At 44.4% G+C, this 21,663-nt stretch overlaps 1 protein-coding gene across 7 annotated transcripts in view; it reads right to left on the reverse strand.

Annotated features, from left to right (window-relative positions):
* Nucleotides 1-2,749: 2,749 nt before the first annotated feature.
* The window catches only part of LOC108030033 (cell adhesion molecule Dscam2), a 62,635-nt gene continuing 43,721 nt past the window's right edge, over nucleotides 2,750-21,663 (reverse strand). For 3 of the 7 annotated variants that reach the window (XM_050888213.1, XM_050888214.1, XM_050888212.1), the window contains exons 10-24: nucleotides 14,873-14,992; nucleotides 13,588-14,814; nucleotides 13,371-13,526; nucleotides 12,623-13,306; nucleotides 12,437-12,545; nucleotides 12,204-12,380; nucleotides 11,976-12,142; nucleotides 9,401-9,613; nucleotides 7,815-7,970; nucleotides 7,078-7,227; nucleotides 6,148-6,458; nucleotides 5,901-6,081; nucleotides 5,680-5,838; nucleotides 4,685-4,751; nucleotides 2,750-3,913 (exon numbers count right to left, since the gene is read on the reverse strand). In XM_050888213.1, coding sequence (XP_050744170.1) covers nucleotides 3,832-3,913; nucleotides 4,685-4,751; nucleotides 5,680-5,838; nucleotides 5,901-6,081; nucleotides 6,148-6,458; nucleotides 7,078-7,227; nucleotides 7,815-7,970; nucleotides 9,401-9,613; nucleotides 11,976-12,142; nucleotides 12,204-12,380; nucleotides 12,437-12,545; nucleotides 12,623-13,306; nucleotides 13,371-13,526; nucleotides 13,588-14,814; nucleotides 14,873-14,992 — 3,959 coding nt within the window. In that variant the 3' untranslated portion in view covers nucleotides 2,750-3,831. Of the gene's footprint in view, nucleotides 3,914-4,477; nucleotides 4,490-4,684; nucleotides 4,752-5,497; nucleotides 5,513-5,679; nucleotides 5,839-5,900; nucleotides 6,082-6,147; nucleotides 6,459-7,077; nucleotides 7,228-7,802; nucleotides 7,971-9,400; nucleotides 9,614-9,837; nucleotides 10,006-11,975; nucleotides 12,143-12,203; nucleotides 12,381-12,436; nucleotides 12,546-12,622; nucleotides 13,307-13,370; nucleotides 13,527-13,587; nucleotides 14,815-14,872; nucleotides 14,993-17,572; nucleotides 17,858-18,279; nucleotides 18,568-21,663 lie in introns of all 7 variants that reach the window. The other 4 variants (XM_050888209.1, XM_050888211.1, XM_050888210.1 and 1 more) reach the window with 4 other exon arrangements.

Genomic DNA, 21,663 nt, shown 5'->3' on the forward strand with positions numbered 1-21,663 from the left:
ATTGTTGGATGTGCCGGGGCGCCAATCGCAATTGTTTGCGAATAATTTTCGTTTTTTTCCTTTTCTCCTTCTGCCCAACTACCGACCACATCCACATGGTTTTATGGGGAAGGCGTTTACACGGGGGCATGGCATGGTGTCTCGGTTGTCTACATTTAATGAGCCACATTTAGTTGTAAATCATCGGATTTTGCAACAATTAATTATATTACGCAAGGCTTTATGCCCGGAGAGTGTGAATTGTAAGCGGCTTTTGATTGAATTGGGCAAGCGCGGCATGCAAAATAACGATGATGACCGAGGCTTGGGTAACTGCCGCAAATCTGGACTTCTGCAGGTGTCTTTGGCTCTGAGCCGTTGGCCTGGCCAACTTGCAGTGTTTGCATCAGCACTTGTTCTTTGCAGAGGGCTTAGCCTGCGGTCGCTAACTGGATGTGCAAATCCCAAGTGCTGCCTCCGATGGCCAAATATTTGAGAGCAAATAAGGCGACTGGAAAGGCGGGTTTTGTTGTCCTAAATTTCAAAGCTCGCACCAGGGAAGTACTTCTCTTGTCGATTGAAAGGGAGAAATACCTTGAAGATAGTTTCAAAATATCCCATTGTCTTGAAAACAGCCAGGTTACTGTAACTCATTAAACATTTACAGGACATGATTGTAATTAATATAAATTGCAGGTAAATATTTTTTGGTAGATTAATATGGGGAGTCATGTACCCCAAAGAAAAGCAGGGAACATTTTATCATATATATTCGAAATATATATTAAAATTTTAACTTAAATTAAGTATGCAGGTTAGTCCAGTATTTTGTTTTGAGCTTATGATGTCATAAATAAAAATAGTTGTAATAATATTGATTAGCTTAACGTAGTAAATATATGTTTCTTGTTACCAACTGTTGTTGAATGCGAATTTGAATTTACCAAACCAGTCGAACTACAAAATCCCATGGGTTGACTAACTTAAAAATGCCTAAAAGTATGTTATAAACAGAAAGCTTACCCAAAGTAAAAGATACAATTTTAGCGTACTTTCAGCTGAAAAGAGACCCAACCTTTGCACTATATAAATATTTTAAAGCCACTTAAATATTGGGTACTCCACTCCTCGCCCTTCAGTAAAAAGTAACCACCTGGTTTTATCCAACATAAATTGGCATTTATTTAGTTTTAATTGGTTTCTGTTTGACTTGTATGACACTGAAACTGGAAACTGACAAATTTATTTCGTTCGCCTGTCGGGCATGCCAGTGATCGAATTTCGGGTGGGCACTACCGATCTGTCCCATGTAGACCAGATCGGGGCAGAGATGGTTGCACCCGGCATGCCGACGCTCGTCAATTCAATACATTCAATATTTAATATAGTTAATATATGTATGCTTTCGTAATTGTAAGTAGTAATACACATATTGTAGTATTCAATTTGGGGTTTACCATATAATGCCGCGCTTATGACTACGAATGTTGCCACTGGGGTATTGATTCTTCTCTTAATTTCATATAATATTCGTTCTGCTAAGAAGGAGCGAGTGATTAGTATAAATGCGTTTTAAACTGCTTGACCCATTCGGTTACAGAATTCAAATGTGTGCTGATCGTGCTTAGTTCCTCTCGAGGTCGAGCCTGAGGTGCGTTGAAGTTGAATGGCTTTGTCCCATTTTCGTGTAGGTGTGTGTATGGCTTTCGAATGCTTCTTTGGGAGTTAAATTTTGATTAATGCGTTTTATGTAAAGTTAAGTAAAAAACTTGTTGTATATGTTCGTATATGCCTGTACGCTTATCGCTTAAATAATTACAAGTATGTAGCGCGGTTCAATAAATGCAAAAAGTGGTACTTTCGACAATGAAGCAACTCAAAAAGCGTTCGACTCGATTTGAGTTGGGCTATCCATGCACGATATAATATTATGAAAAATGGATTACGAGTATGTTGTGTCTTTATAGTATTAGCGTACTTAGCCTACGTTCTTTAATTTTCAAACCGCTTTGTTAGTTATTCGTTTTCTTTGTAATGCCAAAAGTTTTTTGTTTTGATTTTGATTTGCCGAAAAGTTTATAAATTTAATGAGGGTAATTAAAATCGTGTTGTTCGTTACAATTTCTGAAATCCAACGTTCTTTCGACCCTAGAATATTGCTTGCTATTTTAATTACTTGAAAATTTGTAGGTGTTTTCCTTTCCTTTGTTATTGATTAAATGCCGTTTCCTTTACTATACACTACTTAATATTTGTAGTTCGTTTGCCATGAAAATTTGTAGTACATCCATATAGGTAAGCAATCTTAGTTTTTCACAACACTACATTTATATATACGTATATATCTATATAAAACTGGAGTAGTCTGGGTAAGAGTGAGTATTAATTTAGATAGGTTAGTGGAAAATGAGAGAGAGTGAAACGAAATAATAGTTCTAATAAAGAATTCTCTAAAAGTGTTTTCGTCTCCCTTTGGTTAAATGCAGTTCACGATGTGCTCAAGGGACGAGGATCAAAATCCAGTTCCGATCTCATGGCAGTGCCCTGCTGAACCACTCTGGATGTATCTCGAAGATGCCCTGCTATTTCTACGGATTGAGCAAAATACTGGGCTCCCCGTAACTCCTTCGCATTGGCTTCGTTCCGCCAAACTTGGGTTGATCCGCTCTCGTTTTCAGCTTGCATTAGTCAGTCTTTGTAGTGTTGGTGGTTTCTCCAAGGGTCAAGGGGCGGAACCCCAAAACAAAAAATCAAAAATAACAAACGGAACTTTAAATAAAATCAAAATCATATATTTAGCAACTTATGGGCTAAGAACTTAAAATAGATCAAATGACGTGAAATAAACAATTTCAGGTTCTCTTAAAGCTTCAAATGCGTATAACTCATGTTCAGAACGGCATATATCAGAATTGGTTTAAATAAATCGTGCTCGTGTGTTTCGGTGTGGGCCTTGAGTGTCCTGGGGATCTTGTATAATACATTCAATTGTTGTGGCTGCGATTTGTGCATTGAACAGTTTTCAATTGGTTGGAAGCGCATTTTTGATTAAAATATTAAGGGTAAAGTAAGAAGACAACTGAGTGTCCCATAGATAATGAATTACTGACTCGCAAAGCTCTACAAATAAGCAAACATCACAAGTCAACGCAAAACGCAAACAAAACTCCAAATGTGCGCTGTCCTACGAATTGCAAAATGTATAGGAAGAAGCGATACAATTCGTATAAGTTATGACTAAGTATATCAATTAGACGAGTTAATATTATGACTTTGACTTAGGCTAGGCAAAGGATGAGTTTTCTGCTCCTGGCATAAATGGCAAAAGTTTACACAAACAGATTCGGAAATCAATCTTCTCTTTACACACAAGATTCATCGTAGTCGATGTTGTTCTGATATCTCGGTAGACACCGCCTAAAACTAAAATACACTGTATTAGAAATTGGTTTCAATATAAGTATGTTTTTTGTGATTTCCTTTTTTCTCGGGGATGCCCTCGCACTATCCCTCGTATAACTTTTAGTGATTTCCTTTAGTTTTCCTGCACACACTTATAGTAGTTATCCATATATGAATGGGTTTATATATATTTTATGTAAGTTTGGTTTGCTGCTTGCATAGGCAATATAAATATGTTCTTGAAATTTTCTTTCCCTTCGTTATAATTACTTGAAGTAGTTGAATAATTTTACGTGTATATGCGGTATATAACTCCCCCTTTTTTCGCTCCGTGTGTGCCGATGATCTGTCTGTGTGTGTGTCTGAGGGTCATTCAACTCCCACGCACTTCATGCACTTAAATCACTAAGCTAAAATGCCTCGCCCATCGTCGCGGGAGGGGCTTACAAATTACACTGCCATAGTATCGTAGGCTGTGAATCCTGCGCCATTTGTTTGTTGGAGTTGGAGTTGTTTTGGGCCGGTTTCGTTTCTGCACGTGAAGAAATGTATCTGATTAGTGGAGATCTTGGATGGGGGACTAGGATAATTAGGTTTATGCTGCAACCAAAGCATTGCATGAGAACGAGATGGGATCCTTCGGGGGCTCCTTAGGGACAGAGCCCATCCGGATCCCATCCCGCCTTGGTGGCCGTGTCTTTATGTTCTGTTCGTGGCTTAACATAGTTTACTTCTGGTTCTTTTTGGTTTTGGCAAGCTGAGGCCAAGCACAAAGCTGCAATAAACTGTTAATACGAGTACTTATGGAAACACTTGAGTATTTTGATAGACAGATATGGCATAGGGTCTGCTTATCATATGGAGTAGTTGTCAAAAGGATTTCAAAACATTCAACTGTGATTTGCTGTCCAACCAAAAACCAAACCAAAAGAAATTAAAGACAAAACCAACACAACACACAACATAAAGTGAGAACCAAGAACTCAAGTCGGGTTATACATAGATGTAAGGACAATATGCATTATAGTTTAGTACTGATAAGTAGGTGCTTGGGCATGCAGGTTAGTCACATTTTGTTAGGGCTTTCAAGACTTACAACTGTCGTCGACTAATGTCAGCGATCATAATCATTCACAATTGGGTTATTAGGTAAACGAAGAAAGGAAAATTAATTGATTGAGATTAGTGACGGGAGAATTGCATCAGAACTACAATCAACAATTTCTGTGCAACAGTTTCAACTTCTGATGATTGACGTGTGGGCGTGTAAATATTCTATATCAGACCGATGGGTCTGTCTTACCTTTCAATCAGTTTACGCATTTCTTCGGTGGTGCGCTGATCTTTCGGTTGTGGGGATCGCTTCACTGCTGCGAGTTCAGCATTTCGGGGTTCAAAGTATTTGCAAAAGAAATTGGTTTGTGTTGCCCGAACCGATAGAGTAGGGTAATATATAAATTTAATAAAGTTCCATAAAAGAAAACGGAAAGAAAAATTTAAATGGAGATGAAATCATAAAAACATAATTAGCTTAGATCTAAAAACTATACACTCGGCGTTTAACCAGAAATGGGTGACTTCGTGCAGGAATCTTGAAAATAAGTGCGAATCCCCCGTGTCTTTACTTATTCGGACCTCTAAGAGGTCCTCCCATGCAGGTTTCCAGTGACTATTCGAATTCACGGGTTGTGATTAGATACAAACATAAAACATTGAAATGCAAACGGTGTGCTCCATGAAGTGAAATGAAATGTAAATGTGCAATAGAGTTGAATCTTAAAAGTAAATAAACATAACAACTGTGTACCAAAACCAAAGTTAAATCGAAATAACTTAAGACGTTGATGTTCCTTTACAAAAATTTAGCAAAACACAGCGTGAATATTCTAGGATGAGCGAGATAACAAAAAATCTCTGAAAAATGCGAGGACATTTTTAATGGCAATGACGAAGTTGAATGATCGCTGGATATATCTTGTGGAATATACACAAATTGTTGATTATGAACGCGAGGCGAGGGGCTCGTGAGAAATCGAAGTATGAGAGGTGATCAGTTATCGAATGATGATCGTGGTAAATCACACAAACTAACTCAACTTCGGCTAGGATCACTCACCCTCGTTGGAGTCTTCTAAAATATATTTTACACAAAATTTCGAACAGATGCAGTTGAAAAAGATGGCGAATTGATATTGTTAAAATCTCTCGTATGTATCAAGTCGAATTTTTAGATATATTTAATGTAATAAAAACGCAAACATCCTTTTATGAAGGAGATGTCTCAAGTTACCAACTTACCGCCATAGTTTCCGCGTGGTCCATGATCACGATCGCACTCTGCCTCTGAGATCTCGTTACTCTCCTTGGAGTCGTTGAATGAGGAGTTGCTCATGTCATGGTTGCGTGGCGGTGGTGGTGGAGGCTCGGGCGATCCATTGCCAGGGTTGCGGGCAGAGCCTGTGGATTGGGGTGTTCATAAGATAACATAATATATAGTAGGGAGAGCTTTTTCCACTCACCGATGCTGCGACGTCCCATTGATCCTCGAGAGCCGTAGTGATCGTAGGGCTGTCCATAGGGTCCTCCGTACTGGGAGCCGTACTGATCCTCCTCGGGGGCGCAGTTGGCGGGATCGTCGTATTCGGGTCCGGGTCCGGAGTACAGGCTGCCGCCTTGCGAGTTGACGCGGGTGTATCGGCGCTACAGGTTACAGGGCAATCCATCAGACTCTCTTCCACAACCCATCATTAACTATCAAACACTCACATATTGATCCTCCTCGGCACAGTTGGCGGGGTCATCGTACTCGGGAGCTGGCGTGTAGATCGAGGACTGTCCTCCCTGGCTGTTCTTGCGCTGGTAGCGATTGGCCCTGGGCATCGACTGCGATCCGGAGCGGGAGTGCACGTGTCCCGGATGTCCTGGGGGCAGCATGGTGCCCGCGTGTCCGGGAACTGGGCCGGCATGTCCGTTCTGGTGCGGGAAGGTCTGGAAGTTCATGGCCTTGGTGGGGTCCATTTCCTCGCGGAAGCCGAGCAGGTGGAACGTGGCATAGGGGCAGATTTCATCTTCCATGCCTTGCGGGGGAGTAAATCGATTATTATCTGTGTTCTCCCCAGTAAATTCAATGTGTTTTCGGTGGAATTGGTTTAGTGTTTTTAGTATGCTGCGATGATACCTGTTAGCCCTTACCAAGTGATTACTTACAAGTTGGTTAGCTTGAGTTAGCTGGTTGCGACCAGGAGTTAGACTATGGGTTAGTGCGGGTTCGTAACTTAAAAGTAGGTAAACACTAAGAGGGATCGATTCTTGAAAGTTTAGTTTGATAAATAAATAATAAGAACTAGGTAAGGTAAGGAAAAGTGCTCTAATATTATTATTTATTTAATTTCGAATGAAAGGGTTCTTTTAGTTTTATCAGAATCTGTACAAATGTGTGGCTGGTAAAAATAACATTCCATTGAGAAAATGAAATTCTAAGCAATTTAACTTTATTTTAATTTTATCTGACAGTTAACAGGCTTAAGATTTTTTGTAAATCATTAACTTTGCAGAAACTAAATTAAGGAAAATGATAGTTCAGTTATCGATCCACTCCATTGACAAGGTTGGGTGTTGGGGTTAGTGGGGTTCTTTCGGGGGTAAATAAAACTTAATCCGCAGAAGGGAGCGGCTGCTCCTCTACGCTCCGCCTACCTGGATGCCTGTAGTGGCACTCGGCATTGCCGTGGGCGTGGCCGTAATGGTTGCCGTGCATGGGGACTGGCGGCGCCTTCAGCTCCTCGTAGAGGTTGGGATTGCGCCGGGGATCCCAGGTCGAGTGGTTCGAACGGAGGCCACCGCGGCCTGGACAGTTCGAAGAGTGGTGTTCATGTGGTTCAGGGTGAGGTGTGTGGATGGATTCGTTTCGAGTGTGTTTTTTCAATTTCCAATTTCGTACAACATCAAAATTAGGTCAACGGAAATCATAATCGAATTGAAGCAACCGAAGTGGTGCGGGATTTGGAGGTGGTGCATGGGGAGCAGAGGGTTAAACGATAAGTATAATTTCAATAAGAACCCAAAGTGGTAAACAAATATTTTTCTAAATTAACAACAACATTTAGTAACATAGTTCTTTTCATGCCGGGAGAGTCGGGGTGGAACCGAAAAGGAAGCGGCTTAAAGAAGCAACACTAAGAATTTTTTGGGTCCGGAAAAGCTTAGCTTGAGTGTGATATGTGGGCGGATTTATACCCCTTGGTGTATGCAAAAGCAACGCAAAATACATTTCGTGTATGGTTTTTTCGTTCGCAAAGTAAATGGAAGAAAGAACTAAGCCCCAGGCCATGCCCGGGGATCCGGGAACCGGGGGAACCCTCGAGCCCCAGCCATGGACCCTCGGCATTAATAAATGTTGCATTGGAAATTTAGATGCTTACTTATGACTGTACCTCGCTTAATCCGGTCGCAGGTGTTGTAGTTGGAGCCGGGAACGGGGGGCAGCTTCCGGTTGGGCGGGGCGATGTAGCCGAGCTCGTCGCGCAGGTCAGGACGACGCTTGTCCAGGGTGGCGCCGGGTCCCATTGTCTGATTGTAAACTACATCGTCTAGAATTAATACATGATATCGCCAACTCAATATTGAAACACTGAAGATGCTTTTCCTTCGTTATATGCTGCTCGCATTCAATCAACTCGCATACTTTACTTCTGTTTCTTTCGATCTCGACTTGTTCCGTCACTCGTTACTGGATTTGACAATTATTTTTTTTTTGGTTTTTGGTGCGGCATGTCAACACACTAAATGTGCTAAATAGTAGCTCAAAAATACAAGTTACAATTGCGTAAAAGGATTCCAAAAGAGGTTACGTGAAGTGTTTTGGTTATTTGTTTTCGATTTCAAAATATACCAACTGGTTATTACGATTACGACTGATAGCAATGACATGAAATGAGCGATGAACTTAATTTTGGATTTTACTCGACTTTACTTGGTCATCGATCAAGGATCTCGATGGTGATTTCAAAAAGCATCTTAGTTTTGGTTGGTTAGGGGGGAAAGTACGGAAAGTATTCAGAACTCAAAAACGAATACGATAGATTTGAAATGTCTTGTTTTGTGGAGGATTGGTTGTAGATAAGATAGAGTAGTATTTGATTCTTGTGAAAGTTGCTCAGAGTATAAGCAAAACGTATGTACAACAACGGGGCTATAATAGATATATAGTTTACTATGGTTAAACTTATATTGCATATAGATAGTGTACTTCACAGAGCCAACAATAACTGGTCAATAAATAAATTTACCACTTGGCTGGTAACTTTATCTATTCTTTAGTCGTTATCAGATGTTTTAGTACAACTTTCAAGTCATATTTGGCAATTGATAAACCAATTGGTTTTAATGACGGTGAAGTATCAATGATGATTTCATATGTACACACAGATATTGACACTAGTTGAATATATTATATGAACTATTATAGTTATATTTTGATAGTTTGGTATATTTTCAGTACTTGTCTGCTGACTGTTTATGTTGGTATATTTTTGGAGTGCGATCTTTTGGTTTATTTCTGTAAGTGTAGCTTGTATAAATGCTTCAACAAATATAGATGAATCATGCAAAGCCGAACTACACATTAACATTCCATCAGAAAATAGCAATTTTACAAACCGACCAATTTGTTTATCAGAGTGACGGCTAAACTTATCGGCATATTGGCTAAACTGTTGGCAATACACTTGAAAAAAGCGTCATGTAAATCATAGAAATAAAAATAAATAAAATAATTTTGTAAAATTGTATAATGCTTGATAATTATTGATAAATTGATTATTAAATATAAAACGAATACTTTATAAAATAAAAAAAAATTTCTTTGACCTTGCCGTTATACGTTTCACTTTCAATATTTAGCCAATATGAAACAAAACAGAAATAAAATATTTCGCTAGGATCTACAATAGGCAAAGAGTGGGTTAAGATCGATAAAAAGACGTTGTGCTTGAGCTATGGTCCTTGGAGGAGAACCTACAGTACACATCCTTCTGGCCGCCGCGCATGTCGTCCGCTCGTCGCCGGGAAAGGGCCACGCAGACCACGCAGATGCCCACCGCCACCACGACCACGGTGGCGATCAGGGGCACCATGAAGTTGAGGTCGAGCCACTCGGGCATCCAGGCGGGCAGGCGGATGCGGGTGTGCACGTTCCCGTGGCCCGTGCCATCGTCCAGGGGCGCAATGGTGCCTTTCGACGTCCGCAAGGGGGGTCATACAAACCGGATTCGCACATGCAATTTTCGCGGGTCATACACAACAACAAATCGGGGATGTGGGCAGGCAGTACAGGCAATAGTTTTGGTTTTTGTTTTTCAAGCGCAAGTGTGGGTGGGTGTTTCAGGTGGTGTTCAGAGAGAGGTAGAGAGAAACCGAAAAGAGAACGAAATCTTAATTAGTTTTCAGCATAGATACCTTTGTGGTGATTGCCCTTGCTACGCAGTATACAAATAACAATTATCGCTATGATTATGACGAGCAGAGCCGCCACGACGGGCACAACTAAATTTAGGTTCGAGAGGATAATGCGGATCGTGTCCTCGGCGCTTAGTTCGGGTAAATCTCGCGAGGGTGCGATAGTGCCTGCAACAACAATAACATCAACAACCAAAGGGTGTTTTTTTCAGTGGATGGAAAAAGACATATCACGGATAGAGAGAGAGCGAGACAGAGACACACAGAGTGAGAGAGAGACAGGAAGATCAGCCATGGCCTTTGACCTCTGCTGGCACACTGACCTTTGTACCGGGCACACTCACACGTACATATACAAATACAGACTGTGGCAGGTGAGAAGAGTTCAAAGGTTAACTTGTCGATATTAAGTAGTAATTTTCGATATTGATAAGAGAGAAGATATAAAGTAAATATAGTACTTGTTTTCGATTATTTTACATGGCGCAGAACTTTAAGCACGCATCAAAATGTGATTAAGTTATATGAGAACTAGTTAAACTATTAAAAAACTCGTAATTTAATAAGAAACTGTTTTTAAATACGTTTAAATGCAATTTGTTTGTGTCCGCTTACAGCTAGTTAATGATGTATGTTGTAAGATCGCTAAAACTGGACGAAACGAATGGAACAGCATTCCAAGAACGAGACAAGTATCCTTGAAATAAACCAACTAACTCAGGTGGAACTCAACTGTATCTTGACATAACTTCAACTGAAACGAATCGAAATGGCAAAAACCCAAAAGAAAATGTCTGCGTGTGACTGTGGTGATAAGTATAAGTCGAACCATAAGTAAAAGTTTAAGAAATCAACTCTCTCAGATAAAGACTCTCTGGCCAGGACTCCCAGATATCAGGAATGAAGATTCTTTGGTTGTTGTGCTTGATTGTTATGGCATGGTGGCTCTGCTCGATTCTTGGGATTGAGTTTCACACTTTCTTTGTCTTTTCCAAGCTTCTGTTAAATGAGCACTTTGCTGTTGTTAATCAAATGAAAAGCAAAACAAGTTAGCTAAATTATAAATGTATCTTTTTTGGTGAGTGAATCGATTCTGTGACCAGTTGTGATGGGGAGTTCTAACCCAAAGTGAAGACTGGGTTCTGAAAAGTGGCTGAAGCCGTTTGGAAATTAGTTTCTTATCAGGAGGAAGGTACATTGATTGGAGTTTTGTACAATCTATTGATTCGGGAATGGATCAGCGGGTGTAACAACATTTATTCTATATTTTTAATAACGACAGGATCCATCGATTCTTTATTTCACAGTGAAAGTGTATTTTACAAGATCTCTTTCACGAACTGGGCACAGAAATGCAAAAAATAATACAAAGGAAAATAATAAAAAATCATACAAGAACATTCCATGTCATGAATATACATTTTGTTATTAAAAACACATTTTTTCGAATTTTTTTCGCAGTGACTTGGTGACTTGGAATGTCCTACCAATTCATACTGTGATCTAGAGCACTACAAATGCTTGGGTCTAGTTAAACGTAGGAAAAATTAAAATCGTGGCTGTTGGTGAGTTAGTAAACTATTCAATTATGTACATATGCAGATACGTTGCAGTAGCTCTTCACTGGGATTGTTGGTAAAAACGGAAGGAAACAAATTGCATTTACGTAAGGAAAATGATTACTCTTTACACTATTCGGGTGCTTCTGCGTTCAGAGTTCTGGCAGTCAAAAACTATTTTCAAACATAAAATCATAATGTAACTCAAGCTACTATATCGACAAGCTTTGTGTGGGTTACCAAAAATAATAAAATACTGTGCAATTTGCTCACATTGAAAAGCAAAAAAAATTAAAATTTGCTCATATTTTGGAAAATATGTTACACATTTTTGTGATTGGTAAAGACAAAATAAACTCAGGAGTTCGGGTGTTCAACATTGTAAAGCTTGGTGCTTCTCATCTTGTTATTTGTATATGGACAGTGGGTCGGAGACGAGTTCCCAAAAACCGCACCAAAGATCATCCATCCTCGGTTAGGTATTTTCAGGACCTCACTCCGAAACTGTCAACGTAGAGTACTCTATGTACAAAAGCAATGCAGGATTCGTTTGGGAATCGGAGAACAGATCATAAATACCTCCAGTGACGGTCAGAGTGGCAAAGTCGTATTCGGCCACAGTGAAGCCAGCCGAGTTGTGGGCGGTGATGCGGAGGTTGTACCAGGTAGCGGGTTCCAGGTCCAAGACCACGTAGTTGTTGTCCGGTTTCACGTTGTTGGAGATCTGGTTCCATTCGATTTGATCGCTGAGGGGGTTAAAATGTTAGAGAAAGCTCTAATTCTAAGTGTTCCATAAGCATGATCTACCGTTTCTTGCTCTCTACCACAAAGTGCGACATGGGGCAGCCGCCATCTTTCCAGGCCTTGAAGTGCAGCGACACGGAGTTGGAGGAGACTTCAATGAAGCGCGGCTTCTCAGGCAGCTTGGGCTTCTGTCCCTTGGTCCGGGTGTTCAATATGTCCGAAGCCTCGCCAGCTCCAATGCTAAAATACATAGGTCAAGAGAATTCCCTAAAAATAGGTATTCTAAAGATTCTTACTTGTTAAATCCTGTGGCATAGACCTGATAACGGGAGCCGCACAGCAGATTCTCAATATTGTGCTTCTGTGAGTCAACGGATACCTCAGAGGTTTCCCATTCTCCGAATTCTGGGATTGTAGAGTTAGAATACGTTTAATTTGAAATACAGAAACCTTCTGTTATCCTAGTTATCGGATTTACCCACCTGGCTTGTAGTGCAGGGTGTATCCATGCAGAGGGGCGGTGTCTCCCTCATGGGGCTTTAGCTTGACGGTCAGGGCATCAGTGGTGGTGGCCGAGAGGGTGACGTGGGGCGATTGTGGGGGAGCCAGGACAATCAGCTTGTGCGTGATCGAGTCCTTGGCAATCGAGTTCTCAGCGTGGCAGGAATAGTCTCCGGCATCCTGGCGATTGACCGACTTGATCAGGAGAGAGCCATCGGGCAGCACGCGCATCCTATCGTTGGCGCTGAACTCGACGCCCTTGATCTTCCAGGTGATCTCCGGCTGGGGAGCTCCAACGGCCAGGCAGGGCATTTTGGCGTCCTCCTTGAAGGTGGCGGTGAAGGTGTCGTCGAAGGAGGCGATCTTGGCGGGCACCTGGTCGCTGGGCATGGCCACAATGCTCTTGGACTGCTGGCCCTCGCCAATCGTGGTGCTAGCCGTCACCCAGAATTCGTAGGGCTTGTTCTTCTCCAGTTCGGTGGCCTCGAAGCTCATCTGGTAGTGGGGTACCTTCTGGGTCTTTGTCTCGGTCTCAGCGCCTTCGGCCTTCGAGTATACGGTGTACTGGGTGATAATGCCATTGGGCTGTGCTGGTGGGCGCCAAGAAACCAGGATGGCAGCGTTACCCATAACCAGGGCTTTCACATCAGTAGGGGCTTCGGGAACTGTTTTTGAGGAAAGGGTTAAGTATCATGATTTGTGCTAAGTGTTGCTTTTAAAATAACCCACCATCGGGTTCGGTTTGGCAGTGGATGGGCACGCTGCGAACGCCATCACCTCCGGCTGTGGTGGCCAGGACTTGCATCGTGTAGTTGGTGTACTTCTTCAGGCCATGGAGAACGGTGTCGGAGGAGGCAGTCTTCTTATAGTGTCGCTTGGTCTCATCTAAAATAATATTTTTTAGGAAAATCCCCAACATTGATTCATTGCACTTGACTTTACTTACCATACCACTCGTCGCTGGGGGCATAGACAACCTTGTAGGTCTTGATCACTCCGTTGGCGGACTCCAGGGGTGGGCTCACCCAGCCGACGCGGATGGTCTGCGAGGTCAGGGTGGTGCAGGCGGTGTCGCTGGGCGGCTGGCTTGGGGTTCCCTCGGCGGTGAACTGCTTCTCCTCCTCGCTCAATGGACCGGCTCCGATCTTGTTGAATGCCTGAATGACCACCGAGTACTGGGTGTAGACGCGCAGGTTCTGCAGCTCCAGGTTGTGCTCCTTGCCCTCCTCGGTGATGAAGTTGATGGTCTCGAAAACGTACGAAGAGTTGGTGTTGGACAGCTTGTAGCCGACGTAGTAGCCCAGGATCTCTCCGTTCCACTCGGTGCGTGGCGGTGGCTTCCAGGTGACGCGCATGGTGGTCTGGTTCACGGGCTCCACCTTGATGTTCTGCGGCTTGCCGGATGGCGCTTCCTCGGCCGTGATGATGGTTACTGCTTCGGAGGATTGGGATGTGCCAATGGCGTTCTCGGCCACGATGCGAATGTTGTAGGTGGTGGCGGGACTGAGCTTCTGCACTTGGGCTTCGGTGGTGTGTCCGGGGACAATAACGCGATCGATTTCACTCCAGGACGCACGGGAACGCTTGAACTCAATGATGTACCTGTCCAGGGGGGAGTTGCCGTCGTAGGGTTGGGCCCAGCTCAGCTGCACAGAACGGCCGGACTTGTCGAGCACCTTCAGGGCATAGGGCATCTCGGGAACTTCCTGGACAATCATGTTTATACTGGCATCGTCGGATCCAAAGGCATTGGTGGCCACGCAGGTGAAGAGGGCGGAGTCGGATCGCTCGGTGCGCTTGATGGACAAACTGGACATGACTCCGGTGGAGAGAATCTCCTCGCGAATGGTGTAGCGGTTGTCGTTCTTGGGGTCCAGGCGCATGTTGTTCATGTTCCATAAGATGCCGATGGGTTTCTCGCCCTTGGCCTCGCACTGCAGTACGGCGGGTTCTCCTCGTCGGGCGGTCTGGTTACGCAGCTTTTCGGTGAACTCGGGAGGGGCCTGGACGCTGATCATGATCACTGCCGAGAGTCCGGAGCCGATGCCATTAATAGCCTCGCACAGGTAGTAGCCCTCGTTGGTCTTTTGGATGTTGTCCACATGCAGAGTGCCCTCCTCCACGCGGATGTTGTCGCTCTTCTTCAGATCCTTGTACTCTCCGGGGGTGTCACCTGGAAAGTATGTGATACTTAGCCACCTTTCTCGGGGTCGTAAGGGAGTTGTACGTACCAACTGCCTTCTTCCATGTGACTTGGGGTTTGGGGAAGCCATCAGCTTTGCACTCAACCTTGGCATCGGAGCCCTGGGCGAAGGCCTTGTCGGTGGGTTCGAGGATCCATCTGGGTGGTACTGTTGGTGGAGTTGGTGGGTTGTCGCGGGAGTGGAAAGATAATATGTTAGTTGAGATGTCGTGGTTGCTTATCATAATTATTTGCATGCAGTAGGGTTGAGAATATCAGAGGAAGCGGAAGGACGGACCTAGTTTCAAGCAAAGTGAAATGATCTTTTCAAGTTTTTTCGTTCCATTAGAATAAGCTACTTGTTTTATTGAATAAAGAGTTTAATGAATAAGTAATTTGTATCATTTCAGTTTTCTTTTAATGCGTGGAAATATCTCAAAGTCCTTTTTTAATTATGATTGAAGATCTATGGTGAGACAATAAAATATTTCCACTCATTCGCTTATATCCAAGATGAAAGTAAAAGGCCAACTACAACGGAACTATTAGCACAAATAACCAAGATGATAATAGGACAAATGAAAGGGGGACGTTAATGAAACTAAAGACACACCAAACTAAAGGTTAAATTGCATGCAATCTGTGCAAAACGAAGTTCTGTTTCAGTTTGTTCTTGGCCTATTGTATCTTTTTGCCAGCAGACTTCGTTTTGTTTCTTACTATCTAGGTAAATAATGAGAACCAAACTATAGATAATTAATGAAGGATTGGAATGGGATGCGAGGTTATTTTGGGGCAGGACGGGCTGGACAGATCGGGGCGAATTGTTACGTTTGTGGAAGCGCACAGACTCAGTCTCGTTAGGTGAAAGACTGAGTTCCTTAGTTACGTTTAAGTTTAGTTTGGATTAAGTAGACAATTAGAAGCGATTATGATATTAGATCTTGCAGCTATTGGTTTATTCGGTGTTGGAGCATGAGCCCTGTGAACTTGTATTTTACACTGAAACCAAAACCCCTCGAGGGGTTCAAGGACTTAGGAACTGTCAGGCTGTGAGTCGTATCCCTGGGTTATTTCAAAGGACAGTGCTTAGTAGAGTGCTGTGTGTGTGGGTGTTGCTGTGCATGTATGTGTGCAGAGTCAGATCTGAGCTGTTTTGACATAAGGATAACGATCGAGTAAGCTGAGTAGATAGGTAGATACAGTGGGACCTAGGTTAGATCGTGACTAACTTTGCCCGCTTGAGTTCAACTTCACATATGTACAAGAGTATTTAGACCTCAATCGACTCGGTTTCACTTGGTCTTTGGCCTACAGATGCGGAATATCGAAAGAATCAAGGAAGTCGAGAAAAACTGGATTAGCTGGAGCAAGAGGAGACGGAAGTGGCACTCTCATTCCCCCAAATTACCATTCACTGTCAGCCTGGCCCGGCGCTCTGCCACGCCCACCTGGTTGATCGCCCGGCAACTGTAGTTGCCCGCATGCCCCTCCCCCGCCCTGTTGATCAGCAGCAGGCTCGTGTGCTCGCCCACCGTGGCCTGCGTGACGTCATCGTCGCCGTCATCGTGCACCTGCCGCCCTCCCAGCCACCACTCGAACAAAATGGGCGTGGCCCCCCGACTGGCGATGCAGGTGAGTTGCACGTAGTCGCCGACATCGCAAACGGAAGCGGAAAGCAGTAGCGAAGACAGCACAGGTGGTTCTTGGGAAATTTGTGGGGGGAAACAGGAAGTAGCGCCATTATTAAGTAATTCATGGATGGGAGTTTTGATCAGTGAGTGCAGTCAATATGTTAGAAACTGCATCGATTTTTAAAAATTTTTGAGCTTATTGGCTAAAATAAGAAAATCAATCTTTAAGATACTTTCTCACAAAATAAAGACAATTTTGAAAATCGTTAGCTATTGAGGTTGTGTATACCTAGCTTAAAACAAATCAAAGAGATCCTAACAAAGATAAATAATCCTTCTATAAAAGCTATTCGTGCGACCTTGCATTGCCATATATCCATTGTACCTAAGTTTAATACTTATATACCATGTTTCTAATCCAATTTCTTTAATATCCTTTTGAGTTTATATATCATAACAATTTATACGAAACCTATACTTCTTTTGGGTATTCTCAAAGGAGGATATCTTTATACAAACGAACAAAAAAGACACAATTTACAAGCTATGTACACAACGGAGTGTCCGGCAGTACCCTTCACTTTCAGGATGGACCAGCGACTGGCCAATCCAGCCGCGTTGCTGGCCACACACGTGTAGTTGCCGGAGTCGCCAATGGTGGTCTGGCGCAGCGACAGGATCAGGGTGTACTCGTCGATCTTGTGGTAGATGGAGCGCAGCAGCGGCTGTCCGTCCTTCAGCCAGTAGATGTCGATGGGCAGGTCCCCGGAGGAGACCATGCACATGACCCGCACCGCCTGGCCGCCATTCACCCCGTTGGCATTGAACTGAAACTGGTCGACCTGAGGCCGCTCTGGGGATGGGGTGATAAGAAAGCCGTGCAATCGGTCAGCACACTATACAGAGGGCGGAATATTTCGAGTGCCCCCGCCACTCGGGTTGTATAATACAGGTTCATGCTAATGCAGTACCAACACCAAAAACACAGAGAGAGAAGGTGGGATTTACAGATGCCTAGGATGCCTTGGATGCCTTGGATGCCTATGCTAGGAGTCTACGAGTCTAACAAGCCAACTCCAGTTAGGATTTCTGTTTAAGGAGTGAGTAAAACAAACCCTTGACACTCAGGGTGGTCTCTGCCAGGGTCTCGCCCGCCCGGTTGGCGCCCTTGCAGGTGTAGTTGCCCGCATGGTCACCACCCACGCTCTCGATGTTCAGCGAGCTGCTGCGCCGGCCGTGCATCAGGATGGTGACCCCGGGCAGGTCTCCGGCGGGCTCGCCATTGTAGTACCAGGTGATGTTGAAGGGCGCGTCGCCATGGACCACGGCGCAGGTCAGCTGGTAGTAGTCGCCCACGTACAGGGGCGAGTTCACGGGCAGAGGCGCCAGCTTGGGGGGCACTTCAATTCACACAAAAAGGGGAAAAAATAAAAGTTTAACATAAAATATAATGGTTTGGAAGGGCCCCTGTCCTATATTTTACGCCACTCTTTCAGGAAAGGAATTTCTGCTATGTTACCCTATAAGTTGTTCCATACATTCTATTTTAATGACACATTCCCTTGGTTTTTCAACCTATCCCACCTAGTACAGTTCAGTGCAGTCTGTGTCATACATGCAAGCTTTTTGTGTGAAAGTGCTACAGGCCATATCAGTAGGAGTGATGGATCTAGATCTATCAGAGACGAAAAGAGAGACTTAGGACAACAGCAGCAGAGTCAAAAGGTCAGAAGGTCATGCAGCGACACCTTTGAGGACGCAGTGGTTAGTAATCGGCCACAAACACACTACTCGAGAGACCCAATCCCGAAGAATTCCTAACCGTAGACGTTCAGCGGCGTCGTATATTGCTGATGGCCGGCCAAGTTGCGGGCGTGGCAGGTGAAGTTGCCCGCATGTGGGGCCTCCACGGCCTCGATGGTCAGCACACTTCCACGACGACCCACGCGTGCCGTGGTAATGCCCAGATCCTCGGAGATGGGCTGGCCATCCAGCGTCCAGTCGATGTCCAGGGGCAGATCCCCGCCGGGCACGGAGCAGTGGAGCGTCAGGTACTGCCCCACCTGGGCGGGGCCCTCCTCGAAATCGAAGGGTATGATGCGCGGTAGAACTGGATCGATGGTTGTTCGGTGATGGGATGGTAAAACAAAAGGTGCACAAAATTAAATCATAATCGCACTAGCAAGAGGAATATCCGATATCTTCTTAAGACTACTGGGGTCAGGACCTATGACTCTCAGCTGGGTGCTGTAAGTGGCCCTGCCGGCGGCATTCTCCCCATGGCAGCTGTAGTTGCCCGCATGACGATCGGCCACGCTTTCGATGGTCAGGACACTACTCCGGCGACCCATCTTGGCAATGAGGATGTCCTGGTCATCGTCATTGAAGAGCGGTTGGTTATTGAACGTCCAGCGGATGTTGAGGGGCAGATCGCCCTCCGTCAGGGTGCACTGGTAGGTTATGTACTGGCCCAAGTGGGTGGGCTGCGAACCGGTGGCAAAGGGCGTGATTTGGGGCAAGACTTGCGGGTACACAAAACAAAAGCAGGAAATCAACAATGGAATACGGAAAATGAAAACAAACAAGGCGATCACTATCTAAAGTACAGTAGGGAATGTTAAGTTGAATCTCTGTCCCACCGTTGACGACCAGGGCAGCGGTGTACTCCACCATTTGGGCCTTGTTCCTGGCCCTGCACGTGTAGTTGCCCGCATTGTTTCCGTTTACCGAATCAATAGTGAGCACATTGACCTTCTTGCCAATCTTCGAGGTGGTGACCCCGTGGTACTCGTTGATGGCGTAGTCATTGAACAACCAGGTGATGTCCACCGGCTGGTCGCCCTTTGAAATGGTGCACTGCACGGTCACCGAGTCGCCAAAGTTGGCGGGTTCATCGCCGAACTCAAAAGGACTGATATGTGGAGGAACTGGCAAGTACAATGGGTAATCAAGGGATTTAGGAGCACTTTTCTAAATTTATTTTCTTAAGAGTTCCCCTGTATGATGTTTCAACCGATCATTCTTAGAACTAAGCTACAAAAGCCAAGACACAAAGCCAAAGCAGACATGCAAGTGTGTACTGTGTGAGGGAACAGGAGTGGGGTCACAAATAGAAACTAACTAAAGCAGAACGACACTCAGGTGCTGTACAAAAGCTCTGGCCTCCCAAAGAAAGTACCATTCACTATCAACTGGGCCGTGTACACGGCCGAGGCCCACAGATTCCTCGCCTTGCAGGTGTAGTTGCCCACGTGGCGGGCGTTCACAGAGTCGATCATCAGCACACTCAGGCGCTTGCCCATCTTCGAGGTGGATATGGCCGAGTAGTGGTTGATGGGGTAGTCGTTGAACAGCCACTCGATGTCGAGCGGTAGGTCCCCGGAACTGACCAGGCAGTTCACGGAGACCGAGTCCTCGAAGTTGGCCGCCTCTTCGCCAAAGTCGAAGTGCGCTATTTTGGGGGCCACTAGTGACCGGAAAAAGGGGAAGCCATGGGGTATTAACACAAAAGTACGAAATCAAAATTGAATTAGAATATATTACGTAAAGCCCCCAAAAGTACCATTAACAATTAGATCGGTGGTGTAGTTCACAGCTGCAGCATGGTTCTTGGCCCGACAACTATACTTTCCCGCGTGTCGCGCCTGCACACTATCGATGCTCAGCATGCTGTTCCTCTTGCCACCCTTGACTACATTTATGCCGGAGTATGAGCTAATTCCGTAGTCATTGAAAAACCACTCGATGTCAATGGGTAAATCCCCGGTGGAGATCAGACAAGTCACCGAAACGGAGTCCTCAACATTCGTGGGCTCGTCGCCGAAGTCGAAATGCGTGATTTTCGGAGGAACTTTAAAGTGAAGGGGTGGTTTTAATGAAAATTAACAGAAAATTAAAAAAAACCTTACGGCTAGGCAAAGAAATAACCATATATGGGTACCGTTTACAATCAGTTCGGTGGTGTAGTTGACCGCAGCAGCGTGATTCTTGGCCCGACAACTATACTTTCCTGCATGTCGCGCCTGGACACTATCGATACTTAGCATGCTGTTCCGCTTGCCACCCTTCACTACATTTATGCCAGAGTACGAGCTAATTCCGTAGTCATTGAAAAACCACTCGATGTCAATGGGTAAGTCGCCGTTGGAAATGAGACACATGACCGACACGGAGTCCTCCACATTCGTCGGGGTATCACCAAAGTCGAAGGGTGTGATTTTGGGCGGAACTTGATTGTAGGGTAGGAAATAAAGTAATAAACTAAGGAGTGGCTAAAATGATTAAATATAGTATTATAACCATTGACAACTAGGGCCGCTGAGTATTCGCTGCTGGCCGCCTTGTTCTTGGCCTTGCAGCTGTAGTTCCCCGCATGGCCCGCATGAACGGAGTCTATGGTGAGGACACTGGTCCGCTTGCCTCCCCGCAGAACCGCAATTCCCGAGGCGTAGTTAATGGGCTCCCCGTTGAACAGCCACTCAATATCAATGGGCAAATCCCCGGAGGAAACGAGGCAGTTCACCGAAACGGAGTCCTCAAAGTTAGCAGGGGATTCACCGAAGTCAAAAGGCGCCAGCTTTGGCGGGGCTTTGGTGTAAAGTGAGTGTTATGAGGTGGGAAAACAGAATTAACTTTAATAAAAACAAACTGTACTTAATTTTAAGAGATCCAATCTAAGAAATACCATTCACAATCAACTCAGTTGTGTAATTAACAGCGGAGGCGTGATTCCTCGCCCGACAACTATATTTCCCCGCATGACGAGCATGCACATTGTCTATGGTCAGCATGCTCGTCCTCTTTCCTCCTCTATAGACAGTCATTCCAGAGAAGGAGCTGATGCCGTAGTCGTTAAATAACCACTCTATGTCGATGGGTAAGTCTCCGCTGGAAATAAGGCAAGTCACCGAAACCGAATCCTCAACATTTGTGGGTTCGTCGCCGAAAGTGAAGGGTGTGATTTTTGGAGGAACTTTGGGTTCAGAAAAATAATATTTGATAAATATGGAACAAATCATAAGCCAATTTATCTGTCTAATGAATAATGTCTTTTTCTAAAACTACTACCATTAACAATTAATTCGGAGGTGTAGTTAACAGCAGCTGCATGATTCTTGGCCCGACAACTATATTTCCCCGCATGACGGGCATGGACATTATCTATGGTCAGCATGCTGGTTCGCTTGCCACCTCGGAGAACCGTCAT

This window comes from Drosophila biarmipes, chromosome 2R, assembly GCF_025231255.1.
Source record: "Drosophila biarmipes strain raj3 chromosome 2R, RU_DBia_V1.1, whole genome shotgun sequence".
Taxonomy (NCBI): Eukaryota; Metazoa; Arthropoda; class Insecta; order Diptera; family Drosophilidae; genus Drosophila; species Drosophila biarmipes.